Source organism: Hyposmocoma kahamanoa, unplaced genomic scaffold (genome assembly GCF_003589595.1).
Source record: "Hyposmocoma kahamanoa isolate Upper Pololo Valley unplaced genomic scaffold, ASM358959v1 240, whole genome shotgun sequence".
NCBI classification, from domain to species: Eukaryota; Metazoa; Arthropoda; class Insecta; order Lepidoptera; family Cosmopterigidae; genus Hyposmocoma; species Hyposmocoma kahamanoa.
This window is the reverse complement of record NW_020653757.1, coordinates 1,162,604-1,184,864: the sequence shown is the minus strand read 5'-3', so window position 1 is coordinate 1,184,864 and position 22,261 is coordinate 1,162,604. Positions and strand designations below refer to the sequence as shown.

Here is a 22,261-nt window from a genome sequence, read left to right as displayed (position 1 = left end):
GGAGCGTAGTTGTCACCGTAATGATTTGGCAGAATAGTTTTCAAACAAATTAAATTACATTTCGTCTCTATTTCTCGTGTAATATACTCGATGTTAATAATATTCTGCGAGGTTGTTTTTAACTTTGTATAGATAGTTATCGATTAGACGATTAAACACATTAAATGGCAACACAGGCATCGGCGATGGGCATTCCGGTGTTTGCTTCGACCAATAGCCGGAAAAAGGTGGTGGCTTTTGATTTATCAATGTATAGGTATGAGTAAACACTAACCTCTAGTTGGTATTTAGACGTCGGCTCCAAGGCATTCCTGGAAAGGTCATATACTAGCACGTAAGAGATCGAGATTAACTTGCGTTTTGCACATTTCATTCTGAAAAGGAACGTAGTAAGATCAATCAGATAAATGCAATAAAAGCTAATACAAAATCTAGTACGTTGTGAGATGAACTTAATATTTAAATGATTAATTAATACATTTTAAAGACTTTGGCAAATTCCCATGTAAATTTTTGTTGACATAATTTCTTTCTGAGAAGTCAGTAATTAAAGATATTCCAGTTTGAAGTTTTGGAGGTTATGTGTTACGTAATTGAATAAAATATATTCGGTGTAGGTATTATTATGTCAAAATAAACTACAGAAGCCTTAAACAGAGTTAATAGAAGTTGAATGGTGCCGTGGGTTTTTGACGTGACGAAAGTTCAAACGAAATTATTTTGTATACTGGTATGGTCAAAAGGCTTAATGTTACAAAAAAAAACTGAGTTGATTAATAACATACCATAGACTGCACAAGTAACTCGGACATAAATTATTTTTCTGTGAAACGTGCCATCTGTCCCTGATTTTTGGGAACTTTTTTGTCAGTTTTATCATTTTCTCGCGTGGCATTTTGGAGAAGAAATTATCGACTTTATTTCTTGTAACGAACAAGTTAATCTTTTATTAGCTTATTACAAATCGGTACATTTGATACTACGTGAACTAAATGTGGACCATAGCCATACGTAGGTTCTGAAATTCCTTTTTTGGCGGCTAGATGTCGCTCAACGTTAAGAAACTGATAGCTGTAGATATCAGACTGATAACATACTAATTAGTCATTAGAGTTTCTTTTAAATATGATTTTATTTCCAGACTTAGATATGCCGCTATTTTAATTTGAAAAACCTTTGAATCTATTTTATTCGAAATTATAATTAAGAGCTCTCATGCCTTTTCTTTTAAAACTTTTGACATTGGCTCCGCCCAAATTTGTGAAACAAATATATGCCTGAAGTTCGCGTGACATGCGACAGGAGATGTTGAATTTTGCGCATTAAAAGTACCAAATTCGTTTTAGCGGAATAACTCTAAAACTAAAGGGATTTAAAAAAAATCCGTAGTGACAGTTGTCGATCATGCATAAATATAATTAATTATCTAATTTTTGTCCTAATAACCTGTAGCATTTCGAGGATAAATCGAAAAAATGTGAACATTAGAGGTAATTTCGTGATTTTTATCTATCGAGGAAACTTTATTGTTTTATTTTTCTGATTAATGTCTATGCTTGTATATATCGTGTCGTTACCCATACAATATTTTATTTTTAACCTTAAAGTGGATATACCCCTCTAAAATCAAATCGAAGATTAGGAATTTTTCCTCTGCTCCCTCTTAAGACATTGTCCGTATAAATCTCTGAAAAGAGAGATACTCCACGGCATCACTCATTCCGCTGTCGGAGCTTCTCCCACCTGGGCATTATCACTTATTATTATTATCGCACTTGATTTAAAGAAATAGACTGCGGACCAGCCGTTGCAAGGAGAACATGCACAGGTGGGGTTAAAGCTCTGAGAGCGCATGTATTTGTGTTATCTTTCCCCAGACTATGGCACATCTTTTGTCTTGTCCTGCGTGCCCCTACACCTGCAGACGCGAGAATCTGTACAACGCTACTGATAATGCTATGTCAGTCACTGAGTAACTCTGGTCCTCACAAATATAAGCGACAGAGTCGACACGCTAAGAAGAAAATGAAGACATTTGAAGACGCTAACGAATTCTTCTAACTATGATTTTGCCGTTGTTCTTATTATTTAGATATGTTTTCATGGATAACGTGGCATAAACCGCGGTGTAGTTTACACAATACATAATATAGTACATAGTGCAACTCCCGCCTGGGTAGCGTAGGGTTGTCCATTCTTATTGTAATATTCTCGAACTACTTTGAAATAGGGATGAACAATCTTTGCTTTGCATGGACTTTTTGGATCGTAACGGATCATATGCCTCTGAATCGATCCACAGATTCAATCGTATGCTCTTGGATCGATATCACAAAAATCGTTTAAAAATTAATATCGATAAAAAAATATGTTGACAGCCTTTTTGGCTTCAATCGGTCATGACTTTCATTTAGAGTAATACTAGCCAGTGAGAAAAGACGTTCAGATGGCACAGCACTAGCGACAATCGCCAAATATGGTAGACTTATTATACTTAGATGTTGCCAAACTGGTTTTCTTGCAGGCCGATATAAAGTAGGAGCTCAGAAAGGGACTGTTTTTTTAATTATGAATACAATCTGGACGATTCGATTCGCCTTCATGTTGAATCATGAATTAATTAATGTGCTGGTACATTTCAATGAAGTTACTCTACTGGTTTCATTATACTATGCCACGACGGCGTATTTAGTACCGAGCACTACCAATAGATGGCATTACGTGATCCTAAAACACGCAAGCAAGTTAAAAAATTAGTTCCAGTTTTGTAAGGTGATTTGTGTAACGCATCCCCTTGTTTGAATTCCAAGTACTGTTATTCAACTTCATATAATTAACAATAATACCTCAAAGGCTCCGTAAGGAAGTTGATATGATTGACCAGGGAAGCAGCAACACGGTGGTATTTAGAATCTGTTGGGGGAACCGGCTCCCAGCGGATGCAAGCGCACCAGTGAGTTTCTATCCCCGCCTCACTACATAATCTTGTTCGAGGAATCTACAAAACAAATTATCAATTTCGCATTATGTACATGTGGCATTGGCGATTACGAATCTAGTTAAGTTGGCTAAGGCTCGGTGGTGGACAAGGAGTGAAAATTTGTAATTTGTAAAGCTTAAACAAAACAATAAAACACCTTCCGTGACAAAAATTTCTTTTGCCGTTGAAAAAGCGTCGTTACGACACTTGCCGCTATTATTACCAATGTTTCACAGCAGAGTGTGCGTGAATTTAAAATGCGAGTGAGTTGGTTTAACGAATGAAATAGAAGCGGATAAGAGGCCAGCTAACTCGCGCTATGATTGGCTGACATCCATAGGGCAGCTACAATAGGTCTCGGCATTATCAACGACAGGTTACTACGCGTTGTAACACACTAACTTTAGCTACATTTGTAACAATAGTTGCGATGTTTACCGCTAGATTGCATTGGCATAGAAAACATGTTTTCAGAATCGCGATGTTAAGATATTCCCTAGGTAATAACCATGCCTAGTGTTTAGTAAGAATAGTTCGGAACACAGACATATATCTAGATAGACGCCGCAAGTGTACGTACTTCGCCTGCCCAAAGTAAGTGCAATTCACTTACTTATCGCTGCTACACTTCAGAACGCGCTCGACCGTTATCGTAGATAAACACCAGTTGAAAACGCGAAAAATGCGTAATTGTGCCATTATAAACTATAAAAGCACCATAACTGTGGGTAAACGGGTAAACATGGACGTCTCTTTCCACGGGCAAGTGATTTTGTAATCAGAAGATGCATTTATTTTAAAAACAATTATTTTGGTATTGTATGACTTTCGAGGAAACAGTGCAACCCAGTGTATGCCTCATGATTTGTAATACATTGCGGTTTTTACTTGGTGCGATATATTTGTGATCATTTGTTAATAGGCCATGAATATCGAACGAACGCACTTTTGCATAATGCATTCAGTTTCTGTGGTACGGCCGCTTGTACATTTTTTGGCCAAATTTAACATTTAGTGATGTATACGTTAGGCAACACTGTTCTCGATTCTGATCGATTTTGAAAACAAAGGGATGAAAATTGTTATAACCCTAGCAATATTATAACAATATTCTATATAGCTCTTTTGTTATAACGTTTCGGTTTTTTTTTCAGTTTTGTAGTATCTATTATCAGTAGTATCTGTAATTTCGATAATTTTTGCAGCACGTTGCCTCGAATGTCCGAATACAGTGAGACAATAATTACATATTAATTATTACTATTATGCAAAGAATTAACAGTGCGCTGTCTTTACAAAAACCTGGAGTTGGTCATACGTATGAGATCGTTGCCTACGAGGACGAAGGTGGTCTAGTTTATCCCACCTCAGATGCTGTCCAAATATGCACAGTAGCAGAGTTAGAAATTCGAGAAATAATAAACAAATAACGAAAATTTCACACGAGGCGACCATTAAGTAAACCTCTTCTAATTAATAAGATTTTACCATATTTTGTCAGCAGTAACATTTTCATTTGTCTTGCCATTCCTCAATTTGATAAATTACGAACAGGAAACCATCTAGTAAAATTAATTAAGACAGTCGCAAGTTCAAATATTGAGGTGCGTTTTCATTATATAAGTTAATCGATAAGATCTTGTATTACAAAAAGATGTTATATAATAAGCTCATTTTACTGGAAGGACAATAATTTTAATATTTGAAGTCGATTAAAAAGTAAAGTCTGCATTTTTTTTAAAGTAAAATAAAGGACTAAACTATCTTATTCTAGTATTTTTATACTATGTTAATATTACGACTACTTGTAAGCAACAAATGCTTGAACAAAAATTATTCTATTTAAAATCGATTAATTGAATCGAATACGCGTGTTTACGCGTATTCCGTTCAATCACTCGATCGAAAAACACTTAGTTGGCGCTTCTACGCTTCAGAACAAGAACAGAGGTGGTCTAGTTTATCCCACCAAAGATGCTATCCAAATACGCAGAGTAGCAGAGTTAGAGATCCGAGAAATCATGATCAAATCACAAAAACTTTACATGAGGCCGACATTCAGTAAACCTATTTTGTCAGCAGTAACAGTTTTAGTTGTCTTGCCATTCACCGATTTGATCAATCACCGACGAAAAACCATCTAGTAAGTTTAATTAAGGCCGTTGCAAGTTGACATATTGACGTGCGTTTTCATTATTTAAGCCAATCGATAAGATCTTCTATTACAAAAAGACAGTTACATATTAAACTTATATTATTACAAAGACAATAATTTTAAGTTGATTAAAAATTAAAGGTTAAACTTTTAAGTAATAAAAATTTTTTTAAAACAACTTTTTATAAAGGACATAACTATATTGTTTTGGTATTTTTCTACTATATTCATATTTCACGACTACTTGTAATCAACGAACACTTAAATCGATTAATTGAATGGAATAGGTACGTGTATTCCGTTCAATAAATCGATTTAGCGCGGAAGGAGGTTTCCCGTCACCAAATAGTTCTTGTAACGTCATGGTGAGTACATAGAATGTGACACGCTCGGTTTTCATACAAATTAATGTACTATCTATCTAGATATATATCTAGATATATGTCTGTGGTTCCGATTTTTAACACTAGATGGCATTAGCATAGAAAATGCAATTTCTGAATCGCGATGTTATGATTTTTCTCTCTGTCACTAGTGTTTTGTATGAGATTGATTTGTCTGATCTATTCTTCTACTTGTGTAAGTTACCTGTGATCTATTCAACTATTGCATTTCTACGGTTATCCTCATTATGAAGCGTCTCGAACTCGCGCCCATCTTTAGGGACAAGTTGCGAGAACACCTCAGAATGAGTGTCTTTTAACTACTCACGCGATGCGCTCCTCCTACCGCAAAATGGCGGCTGTTTGTTTTCGCAAATTAGAAAAGCATTCACTTTAAATACAAGTTTTTATAAATAAAAATTATTATTCTGCATTGCTAAATTAATACCCTCCGTACTACCAACAAAAATATCTCAAATAAAATGCAGTAATACACCGCAAATCCTGCACTTAAAAAACACTAATGAAATTTTTGGTGTACTTGGATAAATATGATAATATTCCGTTTGAGTGGTTCTAACGTTTACCATGAAATGACTCCTTATAGTTTATAAACATTTATATTCAGGGTAAACTTAAAAAACGCTACTTACGGTATGTTTTCATTAAATAAACACCGAAATCACCAGCCCAAACAATAACACACACGATTGTCGTGACGTATTTATGAACTTGTTTATTTTTTTAAATGACAGACCCAGGCACTAAAAACTTTATGGTTTGCTAGAGTAGTTACCGAAATAGCAATTAATATTAGTGTTTTTACCTGTTATAACTTCGATATCCGATACATCGGTATAAAATCATCACCTGCACCTCTAGGTGTGGTATGCGTCTACGGCTGCATGTATCGCGTGAGCGGTTAAGATTCGCACCTACCAGGACTTGTCGCGGACTCTGCGCCGCGCTTGCAACCAACGGGACGAATACCTTGTATTGGACACATTTGTATTGTAAGCTTCTGTACAATAAATCAAGTCATCTTCACCGAATTCCGTCGTTTTACACGTAGTATAAGGGTTACTACGCCAGCTAGTCGAGCAGACCGCTACCATCCTCTACACCCCCGCCTATTACAGCATTTATTATTGAATATTTAGAAAATTTCGAATACAAGATAGTTGGGTATGCGCGCCTTCTAGTGCAGTCTTTTGATAATAGGTGGAAAATGTTAAGACTAAGTCAATGGGAATTGCGTTATATGACCGCCTCGCCACAATTAATAATAAATCGCGTAAACAAATAATATTTCGGGTTTTTCGCAAGTCCCACAGGTCCTATCGGTAGCTGACATTTTGTGGAGATATCCTCACGTTACACTTTTCTCCAAACTTACCGGTTCGAATAGAGTCAATCCTCTAGTGAGATGAGCACCTTTGATTTTATATGGGTTCCAATGTTCCCTCATATCAATTGCGTCCAATATAGTCGCGTAAATGTCATAAGGGGTTGTAAGAACGTCTTCGTTTGATTGTAATGCCGACTCTATTTCTGGTCTTTTCGCTAATAATTTTTCTGGTAGCACAATAGCCATTAGCGGTAGACGGTGTTCCAGTTTACCTTGGACAGTGGCTCGAACCTTTTCATATCTAGCAAATATGAACATAGTTAGTAGCGGTAGAGCTCTTTGTGACTGAATTCGTCCAGGGAACTACTTCCACGTGAACAATTTCAACGTTCCGAAATGCACATGGAAATTATCAACTATATGTCTCAGGTTCATGGGCGCTTTGACATTGGTCTTCAGATCTTTGCGATTGAAGCTCTAAGCGGTACTGCAACTGTTATGGGTAGGCGTGTCCCTTACCACCAGATGTACGACTTGTTCGTCCCATTACTAATTGTCTTAAAAATGTTATTATGATTAGTAAATCCGTATAAGTAAGAAAGAATTTCGACTGAAACAATGAACGATTATTTTAAACCATGGAAAACCCATTTAACAAGTTTTTTTTTTGGTTTGGGGTAATGCCGTCGATATTAATAGAATCTTTGTCTTGCAGAAACGTGCGGTCAGAGCAATTTGAATCTTGGTTCAGAGTGTCTTTGAGAGCCAAATTTACATACTTACACTGGCGTCACAGTACATTTATGAAAATGTAATAGTTTTTTTTTAATAGTGACTGACTTAATATTAATAAAAGAAATAAAAATGAAACACTTGTACTTGACAGTCATTTTCACACAGTCACAAATTCATTTAAGGGGCAAATGTATACGCTTCTATAATAAGATTTACAACTATAGTGAAACAAAAACTTTATACTAAAGGTTATTGTTCTTCTGCGTACTTGGATGACAAAAATCCGTGGTAGCGACCTGCTTAGCGCTTACGGGTTGTCTCGATCGATATGTTTGAAATAAATATTGTAAATGATAAATGTATGCAAATGTTTGTTTACAAAGAGCAACCCCTAGAGTTTCTTGCTCATTCTCCTCAGGGGAATCTGCCTTACGAACGAACTCTAGAGTTTAATCTATATGACGGTTTGTAATTTGTTGAAGTGTAATTTGTTTACCTATGAAATACACACTATTTGACTAATTGTTAAAAAGTTTTCCATGAGCCACATGCATAGGTTTTGTTCGATTTGGTGATCGCAATAAACTGCAATCAACTGTGCATACTTTATGGAGGACTTGGAGCCTATCTATATTATATATAACATTACCTGACTCCGTGATCGCCCATAACCAGCAACAACGTATTCCTGAGATGTCCATCGGATCTGAACTGCTGGAGAAACCGAACGAACGCTGTGTCTGCGCTCGTGATCTTGTTGAAATCATCGTGACTTGGATTTGCGGTGAACGAGAAGCAAAACTTCTTCCCATCCAGTTTGAAATACTACAAAGGCATACTTAGGACTATATCAATAGCAGTAGAGCTCCTTGTAAAAGAAGACTTCAAGGGAGGTATCCCTTTCTCGTATTGCTGCATTCCGGTTTTGCAGAGCAAGGGTGTGCTGGTGTAGCTACAGGCATATGGGACTTGTCAACTTATGTCAGAGGGCGACAGGCACTGCAGCAGGTCCCTAAGATCTTTGCGATTTAAAGCTCTTAGTGGCATTGCAATTGCTGTGGACAGGCATGTTGCTTAACACCAGCCGCGCGACTTGTTTGTCCCGTCGCATGGTACCATTAAAAAATATTATTAAAAGTAAGTCACCTGTTCAGTAATTTTCATTATGAACTCGTATTTTGGAATATCGCCAATGCAGTGTAATGCGTCATCTCCAGTATCCAGATATCTCAGGCGGTTTAACACTTTATAGAAATCGTACAAGTAATGGTCAGCTGGTCTCTCGATGAAACCATTGAAGCGAAATTGAAACGTGCCAATATCCGGTTGATCTTCGAAATATGCCGTGCGGTAACTGGAAACAAACATGACGTCACGGAAGAAAAAAACAATTGTAGAGATTTAAGCCTCGATTACTATCAGAACCGATGTTGCCAGAACTCACACATTCTTAATTTGGAACACCACAAGACTCAGACTCTGAACCTTTGGAAGATAAACTTCACAATGTATATGATAATTACACTAAATGCCTTTCCTTAGTGCATATCAACGCGCAGAATATCCCTGCTCACTACAACGACTTTCTCACGTCTTTTAGCGCTGGCATAGTTGATTGTATTCTCGTGTCGGAAACCTGGCTGAAGCTACCTAGCTGTTCCATTCCTGGATATAAACCCTTTCGTAACGACCGAATTGGTTGTGGGGGAGGTGGTGCTGGCATCTACCTTCTCAGCCACATCACTGCTGACGTTGTCTGCTGCTCTCAGTTACAGTACACTGGATTTTTGGAACATTTATTTCTTTCAGTTGTAGTTCACCACAAAAAAATCCTGCTTGGTGTTTTCTATAGCCCTAATGACAAAATAGATTACTTTAACATCTTGGAAAGTACTCTTGAAAACTTAGTTTCCCTTTTTGATCATGTCATTCTTATAGGCGACTTAAACACGTGTCTCCTCAATAATGACAGTCGATCCATTAGGGTGTCAGCTTTGACGTCAGCGGTTGTCTCCACGTGCTCAATACAAAAAAACCGACCCATTACTTCCTTATCTCTCTTACAGAGTGCGTCCACATAATGTTAAAAGAAAGGCCCTTCTCTAGCGCAATTTTAGGCATATGGATCTTGATCGTTTGAGAAAAGATATGTGCTGTATTGACTGGTCTGTGTTATTCGTGTCTGACAGTATTGACGTAAAGGTTATCCTTAATACTGAGTTGGTGAACATTCATGATTTCCATGCTGCGGTACGGCCGGTGCGTGTCAAACGCACGCCGGCTCCTTGGCTTTCGCCTGAGATTAGAAGAGTTATGGCAAAGCGTGACAAAGACAAATACCGTCTAAAACGCGAACCCTCTTCAGCAAACCTTGAGGCCCATAAGAAGTTACTCAATCTCAGATACAGAATGTGTAGAGATGTTAAACGTCGCTACTTTCACTCTACCTTTCAGAATATTTCCCAAGCTCAGGTCTGGAAATTTCTACATTCCATAGGTGTGGGCAAGTCTTCCTTGGATGTTTGCCAAAACAGCATAGATCTCAATGCACAGAACACCCACTTTTCTACTCCGCCCGTCATTCTTAACCTTGTCACGAAATCTAATTCTCTTACCTCTCTTTGTAATCTTGCCTTACCCAATTGTCCCCCTTTCACTTTTAGTGCAGTCACAGAGGATCTTGCAAAGAAGAGCGTCCGCTCGATCTCCACTAAGGCCATCGGCAGTGACAATTTGAGCCTCGACATGATTCTTCCCGTGCTGGAGGACATTGCGCTGGTTATCACTCATATTATAAATTTTTCCCTCTCGCGCAATGTCTTTCCAACACAATGGATAAAGGCTTTTGTCATACCTCTCCCTAAAATTCCGAATCCTGCTTCTTTCTCACAATACTGTCCTATTTCATTCTCTCTATTCTTTCTAAAACCCTAGAATCCATCGTCCATAAACAAATTTATTCTTACCTCTTCTCTCACAAACTTTTATGTCCGTTTCAGTCTGGCTTTCGTCCATCTCATAGTACTGTTGGAGCATTACTGAACATTACGGAAAACATACATCGTGCTATGGATTTACGAGACTCACTGTCATTGCCCTCTTGTATATTAATATCCCCTCTTCTGTTTTAAGCTGGTTCTCTTCTTATCTTTTCGGTTGCCAGCAGTGCGCGAAAATCAATGATGGAACGCCATCTTGGTCTAACTTAACCGCTGGTGCACCCAAAGGCGGCGTCCTCTCTCCCTTAATCTTTTTCATTTTCATTAATAATAATTCCCGTGTCATTTCTTCTCCCTTCCATCCATATGCTGACGATCTTCAACTCTATCGTAACTTTGAGGTGGACGAGGTATCTGAAGCAATTGGGGCCATCAATTTTGATTTGTCTGCCATACAGTTTTGAACTAAATCGTTTGGCTTTTTAGTTAATCCTGCTAAGTCTCAAGCCACTATTGTAGGCAGTAGCAGATTAAGGTGCAAGTTGTATTGGTCATCGGTACCTGCGTTGGTATATGATGGAACTCAAATTGCATATACTGACAAAGCAAAAAATCTAAGTCTAGTAATGGACTGCACATTGTCTTGGACTTTTAATGTCAACGAGGTTAGCAGACGAATGCACTTCTCATTTCACTCTCTCAAACGACTCCAATACTTTCTCCCTTTTCATACCAAAATTATGGTTTCGCAAACTCTTCTACTCTCCTTACTCGACTATGCCGTACGTATGTAAGTCTGTTATTTAGATGTAACCGAAGAGCTTATGAATAAACTAGAGCGCCTACAAAACTTGGCTATCCGATTTATTTTTCGGTCTCTGTAAGTTTGACCGTGATTCCGAATTTCGCGCTCGGTTAAAATGGCTCCCAATTCGCCTTCGCTGTGATGTGCATATCCTATGCGCTTGTTTTAATATACTTCATGACGCCAACAGAGAGCCTAGACATACAGTTGGCATGCGTTTGACGCTAACTAACCACTTTTACCGTATTTAATATTCTGTGATTAGTACCCCTGTCGCCAAAACTCATACATTCAAAAAATTAAACACTGTAATCTTAATAATAATTGATCGCAATTTCTAATTTTTTTAGTTTTTGTTTTCGTTTTATTTATGATTTTGTTCCGTAATTATTAGTTTATTTGTCTTAAGTAGGAATGTTTTTTAATTATTTTTTTCTATGTTTTTGTTTTTCTTATTTTATGTTACTTTTTTCTCTGTGTGTTTTTGTCTTTTTTATATTTATTGTTTGTTTTTATGTGTTGTTTCTTTTTATTTTATTATTTTTTCTTGTGTGGAATCATTTATGTTGTGTAAATAAATATATTTTCTTTCTTCCTAATGTAAAAAGTTGTAACAAAATTCTGGATTGTTATTATTATAACTTAAACTTTAAGCAGTTGGTATATTGTCGAACGTTCAATACTTACCTAAAATTGTTTCTTACGACTTTACGACGTTTTAATTTTATATATAAGTTCCATTCAATGTGTTGCCATCTAGCGGCAATAGCTGAAAGAGTATGAGACGACGAACGATTGACGCTATTAAACCTTTACGAAAAAAAGTCGACCAAATTGCAGCGGCATAAGGTTTACTCTCGTTCCTTGTTAACGAAAAATGTATTACGACAAACGGAAATAAAAAATATTAAAATTAAATAAAATAAGACGACGGTGATAAAACTATCTATGACGGTGATATCATTTGCACTCCAAAGTAGCAAAATAAGGCATTTTCCACGATTTTCGAGGTTTTTCATGAGATAATTGACACAACCATAACTTACAAAGGGAATATGCGGACTGAGCTCAACTATGTTGAACTTTGCGTGCTGTTGGCACATGTGCCCGACCAACTAAGCACTTCTGTATCAGACGTATATAAACATAAAAAGCTCAAGACTAGAATGTCTAGGAACTCTTTTTGCAGTAACAACTACCATATAGAAAAACAGTTAAGCCCTTTTCAAGACAAATGCGACAGTTAGTGATCTCTCGCTTGCTCACCCATCAAGCTTCACTTTGTGAAAAATCAATTCACTTGTATTAAATCGCTTGCAGCCAGATGATTTCCTGCTCTCAGGAAAGTCCCACTCTGTGCGTCCCGTCAGCAAGGGTAACACCGTTGCTACCGTAGCTTCTCCTACTACATTGAAACTAAAAATAAACAATTTCATTCTTTTATTAACACGCGTTAGAAGCGCGGGAAGGGTGGTAAGATTTTGACTGTTCACAGCGGCGGTTTAGGCTGCTTTTGTAATAATTAGCAAGTTACAGCGTCGAACAAATGATAAAAAATATTATAAAAATGGATGTCCTACTGTGGCAACTTTACTTACTAAAATTATATTTCGTCGCTTCATTCTCGATGTAATATTTAACCAAGTAGTTTCCTTAGCTTGCTAGGCAACACCGCACGGTTTTTAGAGAAAAAAAAATGTTTTGACGTTTAACACTCCCTACCAGGCATCAACCGCCATTTTCTATCCTCACTTCTTTTTCGTGTGTGGCAACATGCACACCTCCACAGCTCCGTTAAAATATCAAAGCGAACAAACTTAGAAAAATCGAATATTATAAAAATAAACTGAAATACTTGGAAAATACAAATGCCAAACGTCGTTGGCGTTATAGGATCATAATATCATCGAACGAGTCGGACATAAGTAATGAAAATAAAAATGACAATATTCATTTTTATCATATAGCACTACTTGCTACTTCCGCAATTATAATAAATGTTCGCTTTCATACATCGCAAATGTGAATCTAACCTACATTTAATAAAACATCGGGTTAACTGCGAGTTATCTCCAATAACCAAATCGAACATGGGTGGATCATAATCCGAACAGATATATTAATATGTGCATTTTACTTGATTTATAATAAAACTGCCTCGGAGTTAACAGCGAGTTAAACACGATAATGAAATCGACTGCGAGTTGATTTTAATTTGAACAGTATTAGTACCTACGTGGTAATAAGTAAAGTTAATTTTAAATAAATTTACGTCAGGGTTAACCGTGACTTAACCGCGATAATGACATCAACTACGAGCCGATTTTAATAATTATATTATTCTAAGAAAAGTATATTTAAAATAAAATTAAGTTGGGGTTAACCACGAGTTAACTGCGATAAGAAATCAACTGCGAGTTAAATCCCACATACGTGCAATTAATAAGTGTTAACGAAACACGCCGTAGTCAAAACTCAATTACGTATGTAATACAATTCTAAAGAAGATCGTTAATGGTTTTAGGCGACAGCCACCTGCAAAACCAATTTGCACCTTCGTCAGCAAAACCATTATGGAAACAGGTACCAACACCAGTCTGTAATACCCGGCATTGGTTTATCGCCAGACGACAATAGAAAAAATTCCATATCACAATTAATGACTTAATTGACTTGGGAGCAATGACAAAGTGCTGTCCTAGAAAACATCAATACATTTCTAGTACTTTTTTAGGCCCAAAATGCAACGGTAGTAGTCGTTTCATACTGAACATAACGTTCTTTAACAAATTTGTAACAAAAACTCATTTTAAAATGGAGGACTATCGAATTGCCTTAAAATTGATACCTCACATTGAAGGTTACCCCGGTCCTCATCTCAGCTTACCCAGCCACTAAATACGGTTGGTTATATACAAAATTACTGGAAATTCAGCAATTTCTAATTCTTCAAAAACATGACGGTAACTATGAAACAACAATTTTATCTTCCAGATATAATTCTAAGTGATTTGAGTTGGTGGACAGACAATATTTAGTCGACTTCATCGTATATGAGAACCTCAAGTTTTAAATTAGAATTTATACAGATGCACTGCGCACCGGTTGAGATTCCGTATGTGGCGCGAGTAGCACAGGAGGCCAACGGAAGGCTGTTGAGAAGAAGCACCATATCAATTACTAAGAATTGCAGTATTCTTATATAATACTATATTAGTATAATCTGATTGTGTTATATTGTTGCGAGTATGCAATACTACGGCGATCAGTTACATAAATTGCCTAAAGGTAAACCAATTTGGCAATGGTGCGAAAAGCGCAACATAATTTTGTATGCATATGTGCATATTATGTAAATACAAAAGATAATCGCGCCGATATAGAATCTAGGAAGACTAATTCCGACACCGAGTGGCAGTTGTCCTCTCGCGCCTTCCAGACCATTTTCAGACATTTCGGACAACCCGAGATTGATCTATTTGCATTCCGCACCAATGCCAAATCCGCTATTATTGTCTCTCGGTTTCAGGAACTAGTTGCATTTGCCGTAGATGCCTTTACACTTAATCGGAATTCTAATTTTTTTTCTACGCATTCCCACCCTCCTTTTTATTATTAAAATGCATACGCAAAATTATTGATGACCAAGCAATGGTACTCTTGGTTTTCGGTATTGGCCTTCCCAGACATGGTTCCTCCTACTGCAAAGCCTGTCGGTTTCCGACGTGATATATTTTAACCAAGCGAATCATAATTAAATCTTATTGTAGGCGGCCTCATCGACTGCACACCAGCCATACCCTTTCTGCCGTTATTAACGCGCCCTTCGCCTTCCGCAGAGTCCCAGGCTATGACTTTATCCTTAGCTTCTCTTTCTTAAAATACAATTAGACAATATAATGTGTCCCTAAAGCTCTGGTGGGAATTTTGCAATAATAACAGTTTGCTTTATATCTCTTTTATAGTCTGAAACCCACATAAAAAGATTACTTGAGGGCGCATTTAGATTGAAACCCAGTGCACCAAAGTATGGCAATACTTGAAATCCCCAAGTCGTTCTCGCATTAGTTTCAACGTGGTTTCCCAACACAGAACTTCATCTTGAAAAACTTACGAAAAAAACATATTATTTTACTTGCACTTTGTACTGCACACCGCGTACAAATTGGCATTGATTAAAATGAAAAACATACAAATATCAGATATTCCGATTAAAATTGCAATACCTGATTTAATCAAAACGTCTGCGCCTTGTCGCGTACAGGCTACATTAAATTTTTCATATTTTAGAGAGGATACAAGTATTTGCCTTGTCGCAGCTTTCAAACATTGTATTTTGGTAGCACAACATAAGACAACTGGACGTCAGGGAACGCTCTTGCTGACACAACGAGCTCCCCACAGAGTAGCCACGAGTCAAACCGTGAGCCGATGTGTACTGCAGGTGTTGGATGCGGCACGGCGGGCGACACATCAGTTTTCGGCACGCATGACACGCGGTATGCCTCCACGCCAACCGCGCGCGCGGCTGAGGTGCCGATAGAGCTCATACACAAGGCTGCGAGTTGGACTCCGACATCTCACATCCTTTACTAGATTTTATAATATACTAATACTTACTGAAGACGAACACACGTTGGCAAGAACCATTTGCTTAAAACGGCAAATTATACTATTCTAAATTAATAATAATAATAATAATATTTATTTATAAAATTATTATATGATTGTACGATTTAAAAATTGTTATGATTGTGATATCAGGAGAAAAACCGTTATATGTTCATATCTATATATATATATTTTTAATAAAAATATAATATAGTTATCGATTAAGCTTCTGGTTTTTAATTTACATAAAATCAACTAGAAGCAAGACTGAACACTCTAAAACTGTGTACCTGGTTAAATATCATATCGAGAATGAAGCGACGAAATATAATAGATGATCAAACGAACTTCTTGAAGTGAAGTTCGATCACTATTATGTGAGTCGCTTCATTCGAAGATATAATCAACACCCTCCCTCCCTTGACACCGTCATATCAGAAGTAAAGATTCTGAAACTCCCAAATAAGTTTTGCTTCCCACTCTAAAAGGAATGAGGATAGAAAATGGCGGTTAATGCCTGGTGGGGAGTGTCAACGTCAAAACATTTTTTTTTCTCTAAAAACCGTGGCTAGCAAGTTAAGGAAACTACCTGGTTAAATATTATATCTTCGAATGAAGCGACTCACATAATAGTAATCGAACTTGACTTCAAAAAGTTTGTTTGATCATCTATAATCTAGGATTATCCTTGTGACAGTTCATAAAAATCTACAAAATATAACCTTGTAACAACGTGCACTACTTTATGTTTTCATAAATGATTTTAATAAGCCTGGTTTTTAAATGAATAGCGTTTGTTTACGGAAATACATTAAACTAAAATAAAAATAACACGAAATCACTGTTCATTTGTGAGAAATGAGCGGAAAAACATATTTTATCAAAAATGTATTAATTTTTTACAACAACGTACAAAGGTTACGTCCATTACCTGATAAAAAGTTTTGGATAATTTAATTAAAAAATGTATTGCGAATAAATTAATTTTAAATATGAATTTTAATCAGTGTTATTAGTATTGTTCGATATGATAAATGTTTTGAGAAAATTACTAAAATTTCAATTGAAATTGCATTTGAATTGCAGATGTGTGTTTTATGCCTTCAATATTATACAAAACAGTTTACACATCTATACATCGTTCAGAATATGTCAGAAAAACAAAACTATAATAGAGAACCAATTGCTTAAAAAATCAAATACACTAAAAATCTATCGACTTTACCTCGTTCTGCTGACAAACGTCAAATGAAATGTCACAGAGATCATCTTAGTTTGTGTTTAGTATAATTTGAAGGCGGTTATTTTCCGACGTAATATATAACGTTGATATCCTTTACGTATGAAACACTCACCCGGTTAAAATAGTGGCATTCAAGACAAACTTTAAAAATTTGTAACTGTCAGGCATTTTTCTGATGAAACCATTTCTGGACAAGGAGTCGAAGGCAAATATTAAGACGTTGACGGTGTCTTCTCTACCCGGCGGTACAAGCGGGGGCATTTCGACGGCCTTTCGGAATCCCGCTGCCACCCCTTCCCAATAAGTCCTTATGTACCTATTAAAACAGGATGCAATGTTTCAGCTACTAAATATCAAAATAAGACCCGCTGACAGCTTTTCTCATAGAGACGTGAACTATTGTTTGAAATAATAATAACAAAATCAATTTATTTCTATCTCTAAGATCCATAGCAGGGCTCCGTCACTCAATCAAGGTTACTGGTACCTACCGCTGAGTGCGCTGATATCGGCGCAAGCGCTCATACAAGCCTTTCATTTATGAGCATTCGGGTCCGCACGACTGCACACGGTGGGCAGCGTTATTTTCATCTCTCTGAGCGCGTGCTTAGGTTCCCTTTTCCTCGTAGTGAGCACCTGGTGTGCCTATTGGTGCACTAGATGTCGCGACGAGTACTAAGTAGCTATTATATAACTAAATTTGTTTTACATTGACAAGCTGCAATTGATCAAAGCTACTCGAATGTATAGTGATAACAAACAAATCAACTAGATGGCGCTTATTGCACAGATTTTTATGCATAATGTCAGCATTTTTTATTTTGTTTGGGATTAGCGCCATCTTTAGAACGCGTTAATTTTTATATTAGTTTCTTTTTTTTTTGATTGTGCCGTTTTAGGATTTCGCCAGTATCAAGTGTTCCAAGTAAATATTAGTATCGATTCCAGTGGGGTTTCCAGCTATTAAACAAGTTTTGTGGGAGTACTTAGAGAAAAATAATATTCCATCTATTAACACGCATATTTTGTCGAAGTTCAGAAAATAATTTTAACTTATGATCAGTATCTGAATAATATTACAAGGAAAAATTACTTATATTTCATATTAATGAGGAATAAATTTATATCCACGGGCATTTATATGATATAAACCACTTCCTTTGTATTGTAGAGTTATCTAGATATAAGATGGGATTTTAGCCTTTTTCAGAGTTACGATTAAAAATGAGGATACAAAATGCGAATAAATCTTACTACAATACCAAACGTGCAGTCAGTTGAGACTGTCGGATTTTTTTTTTGTATTATTTTGTAGCAATATAGATCCTTCTGAAAGTGTTTTTCCAGAAAAGTATGGCCACCCTACATATTTCTGCCGCGAAGCGGTAATGTAAGCATTATACTACGCTCCGTTTGGAACGATAGGTGCTGGTGAAATCACAACATACGACTTGTCCACAGAGTGACAGGCGCAGTGGCAGTGCCCCTAGGATACCACGCTGGTACTGGGTTTAATTCCCAGGTCGGGAGAAATATTTGTATGGCGATGCAATTTGTGGTTGTTTACCTATGTATGTTCATGGCACCCGCAATACAGGGTTTCCTTGGTGCGGGGTTGTGAGTGTGTGCCTTATTATTATGAAGCTTTGAGTGGCACTGCAACTGCTATGGATACGCGTGTCACTTACCACCAGGTGCACGACTTGTGCGTCCCGTCACTTGGTATTATATAAAAAGACTAAGACTCAAATGTGCACTTACCTATAGATTCCGGAGCAATTAACCATAACGTGATCGGAATCTTCGAGAACGTAAACACCGGCTCCTTCGATGTCAGTCATCATCTTAGAAACGTAGTAAAGAGCATCATCAAGATAGATGATGTTACGGTAAGTACATTTTACGTAGGGAACTGATTTTAATATACTTGGTATAACCTGGCATTTGGATAGCTGAAAAAAGATAGGTAGCTCAATAACTCTACACTAAATTAATTTGCACCCTTTGGTATTAATAAGGCCACTTCTGCAAAATGACAAATTTTCAGGAGAGAGGTTCAAGGCAAGATATTTCCTACCTTAGACCCTACGTTTTAGGAGGTGAGGTGTAGGGGATATTTTTTGACACAAATCCAACGTCGACAAGCGCCCGATGGCGACTTTACATGTTTAACTTTTTTACAAAAAAAAGTCCGTTTTAGCGAGATTGAACGTCAATAATAGCCATTGAAACTTACGTGGCATTTGACCCAAGCTTGTTGTGTGCATACGATTTGAGGCAGTTTCTTGTCAAACTTCATTATCTCGGGCGAAAATGGATTTAGTTGTGGTATCTGACAAACCGTACCATTATCTAGCTCCAGTGATTTTTCTAAATAAATCTCTATGTTTCTCCTGTCAATGTCATCATATTTTATAATATTATCATTGACTTACAAATAAATGGACGACGGGTCTAATACAAAAACCACGAAAAAAATGTCCCAAGTCAACCTATTTAAACCTAGTGACATGTAAAGAAATATGAAAAAGCTAAAACGTTGAATTTAAATTGTAATGTCATCGCAGTACTGTCTAATTCTGCTTGCTTCGCTGTCAGTCGAACAAACGAAGACTAAAGCGTGAATGACGCTCTGTATACGATTTTAACGCCCTATAAGTTCGGACACTTTTTAGCGCGGACCCGACGTCCATATAATTGTAAGTCAATGCATATTATTGTTGTATTATTATAGGAAGCCATGGTAATATTAAAATAAACAATAAAAATGGAACCTAAATTATGGTGCGATCATGAAGCTATAAAATTAAATTGGAACCCTAATACTCCCTACGGAACAAAGAAAGGCACAGGTAACGAATTCTAAATTTGGAAATGTATTTAAATATTGATTAGGTTATTCGTGTTATTCTGATAAAAATAAGACTTCAGACATACATTTGATATTAAGCAGTTTCTTTATGTTATAAATACATAGCACATCTTTTTTACGGAAACTTTCAATGTACATTTATCAGCCGTTCTTAAAAGTAACTTAATTTTCTCTTTCAACTTACTACTCGTGTCAAAAGCTTAGCTAGGATTACCTAAAATTTGTACAGAGACCGTACAAGTGGCCCTTCGAGCCGGATGTGAACCTGCGATAAGGCTGGGGCTCCATTTCTACGTTGTAGATAATCCAAGGATTCGTACAAGCCGTTCCATATTTATATACCGAACGGCTATGGAGTAGAATCCCCTCTCTGTACACTTATTCTCCGAACGCTTGAAGTTTTCAAAGCGAGAGTGAATAGGCGTTATTTAAGCGTGTATGCTCCATCGTCGACCTCGTCGTGACTTTCCAACAAATGCACCCCGTGCTATACGAATTTACCCTCCCCGCACGTCGTACCATTTCTTATGCCTGTAGTATCCTGGGCAACAATTTGCAAGTACCTTACGCTCATTGGCAAATAATTTCACCACGATGGCATACATTATAGTCTATACGATCGATACGATAAAAAGATCAGGTGATATGGAGGCCAAATGCACAATATCTTAAAAATTACAACAAGTAGAATACCTTGTATCGGTTGTATTCGAAGAGGAAAGCTTGGGCAAAGTTTCGATCTCACATAAAGTATGAAGCACGAAACTAATCCAACATAATGCAAATACGCAACCAGTAAACAAGTATGTATATAACAACGGCACTATGATGCGTAAATAAAGACGGCGCTTCATCGTTTTCTGGAAACAACGTTTTTATTTTAGTACGTAACTATGTGAACCAATGTTTAAAAAACAAAATGAAAAACACAACACTCTCTATCAAACCCAAGAAAGAGGATACAGGCAAAAATATACAAAAGAAAAAAAATTAACTTGTCTAACATTCGATCGGATCATTAATATCTTTAGAGTCTTACTTACTTTAAGCGCATTATGGTTTTTGTGCACTAATCAAAGGAAGCTTGCGGCAAGCGCTTGCCATGTATCCACATGTTTGTGCTAGTTGGTATTTATGACAACTGCCGACAAATAGACGTTTCTTTTCTGCTACGTTAGGTTGATGTATATGCCGTATAATATTGTTTTTAAATGACGCTGTACTGTCTTTAATAGACATGGCTGTTTGGTATTAAAATTTTGCCTTTTGTGGAATGAAATTAAAAACAACTATTAAAAATCTAGGAGTTGTAACTTTACGTGTTTATAAATTTGGAAAATAGGTGAGTGGTCAAACGGGATAATTTTATTATTTCTGGAGTACTACGAAGTAGAACACTGCATTTGGAATTCGAATCAGGACGGTCTGCAGACTACACAACTCCTCAACAAAACTCCTTCCAGTGGAACTACCGTGTTTGGATTCATGAAATTAAGCGCTTCAGTCTGTACTCGGCTGTAACATTAGCTGAGTGGACCTTTTTGTAAACGCCACAGCCGCACACATGACATTTATTAATTGAGAAATATTGTGAATTGACTGTTTAAAAGTTGATATGTTTTGCCTCGCTGTTTTTTTTTATATTATTTTTTTACTTTTTACATTCTGTGTATTTTTGTGTTATGGTGATGAATAAATGGTTTTTATATTATTCTAAAATAGTCTCAATGAGTAAATTGGCTTAGATGGTAACACTGACTTGTGTCGGGTTTCTTTTTTATTTTAATTTCCACATTTCCTAACCAAAAGTAAGAATATAGGATACCTGAATACAATTATATAATGGGTATGACTGCCACTTCTCCGTCGTATCCATAGGTAGCCACAACGTTTTTAACCATTTATGTTATAGCTTGTAAGTTTATAACTATAAATAAAATATATTATGTATGGCGTCAGTACTAGCTTTAATTCTATTAAGAAAACACAGATCATTTTTTTTAATAATACGATGTAAATCGACTGTATGGTACCCCACGATACATGCTTATCTAGCGTCAGGAACGCGGTAATCATACAATTGCTGCTATCAATATGTAAAATAAACTTTTTTTACCTACACCAAAATCTTAAATAACTCGACAACAGGCAATCAGACAATAACCAGAAAAATAACTTGTTAGAAAGTAT

The 22,261-nt window shown here is 36.7% G+C and overlaps 1 protein-coding gene across 1 annotated transcript; it reads right to left on the bottom strand.

Annotated features, from left to right (window-relative positions):
- Positions 1–160: 160 nt before the first annotated feature.
- LOC113228750 lies at positions 161–22,006 on the bottom strand. The gene is made up of 11 exons (XM_026462115.1): positions 21,897–22,006; positions 20,765–20,931; positions 19,436–19,592; positions 18,961–19,151; positions 17,312–17,515; positions 12,612–12,761; positions 8,748–8,955; positions 8,251–8,426; positions 6,915–7,167; positions 2,847–2,998; positions 161–374 (listed from the first exon to the last, which is right to left on the bottom strand). Exons 1-11 carry the CDS (start codon positions 21,945–21,947, stop codon positions 161–163), a joined length of 1,923 nt encoding a protein of 640 aa, XP_026317900.1. The 5' UTR covers positions 21,948–22,006.
- Between the last annotated feature and the right edge of the window lie 255 nt (positions 22,007–22,261).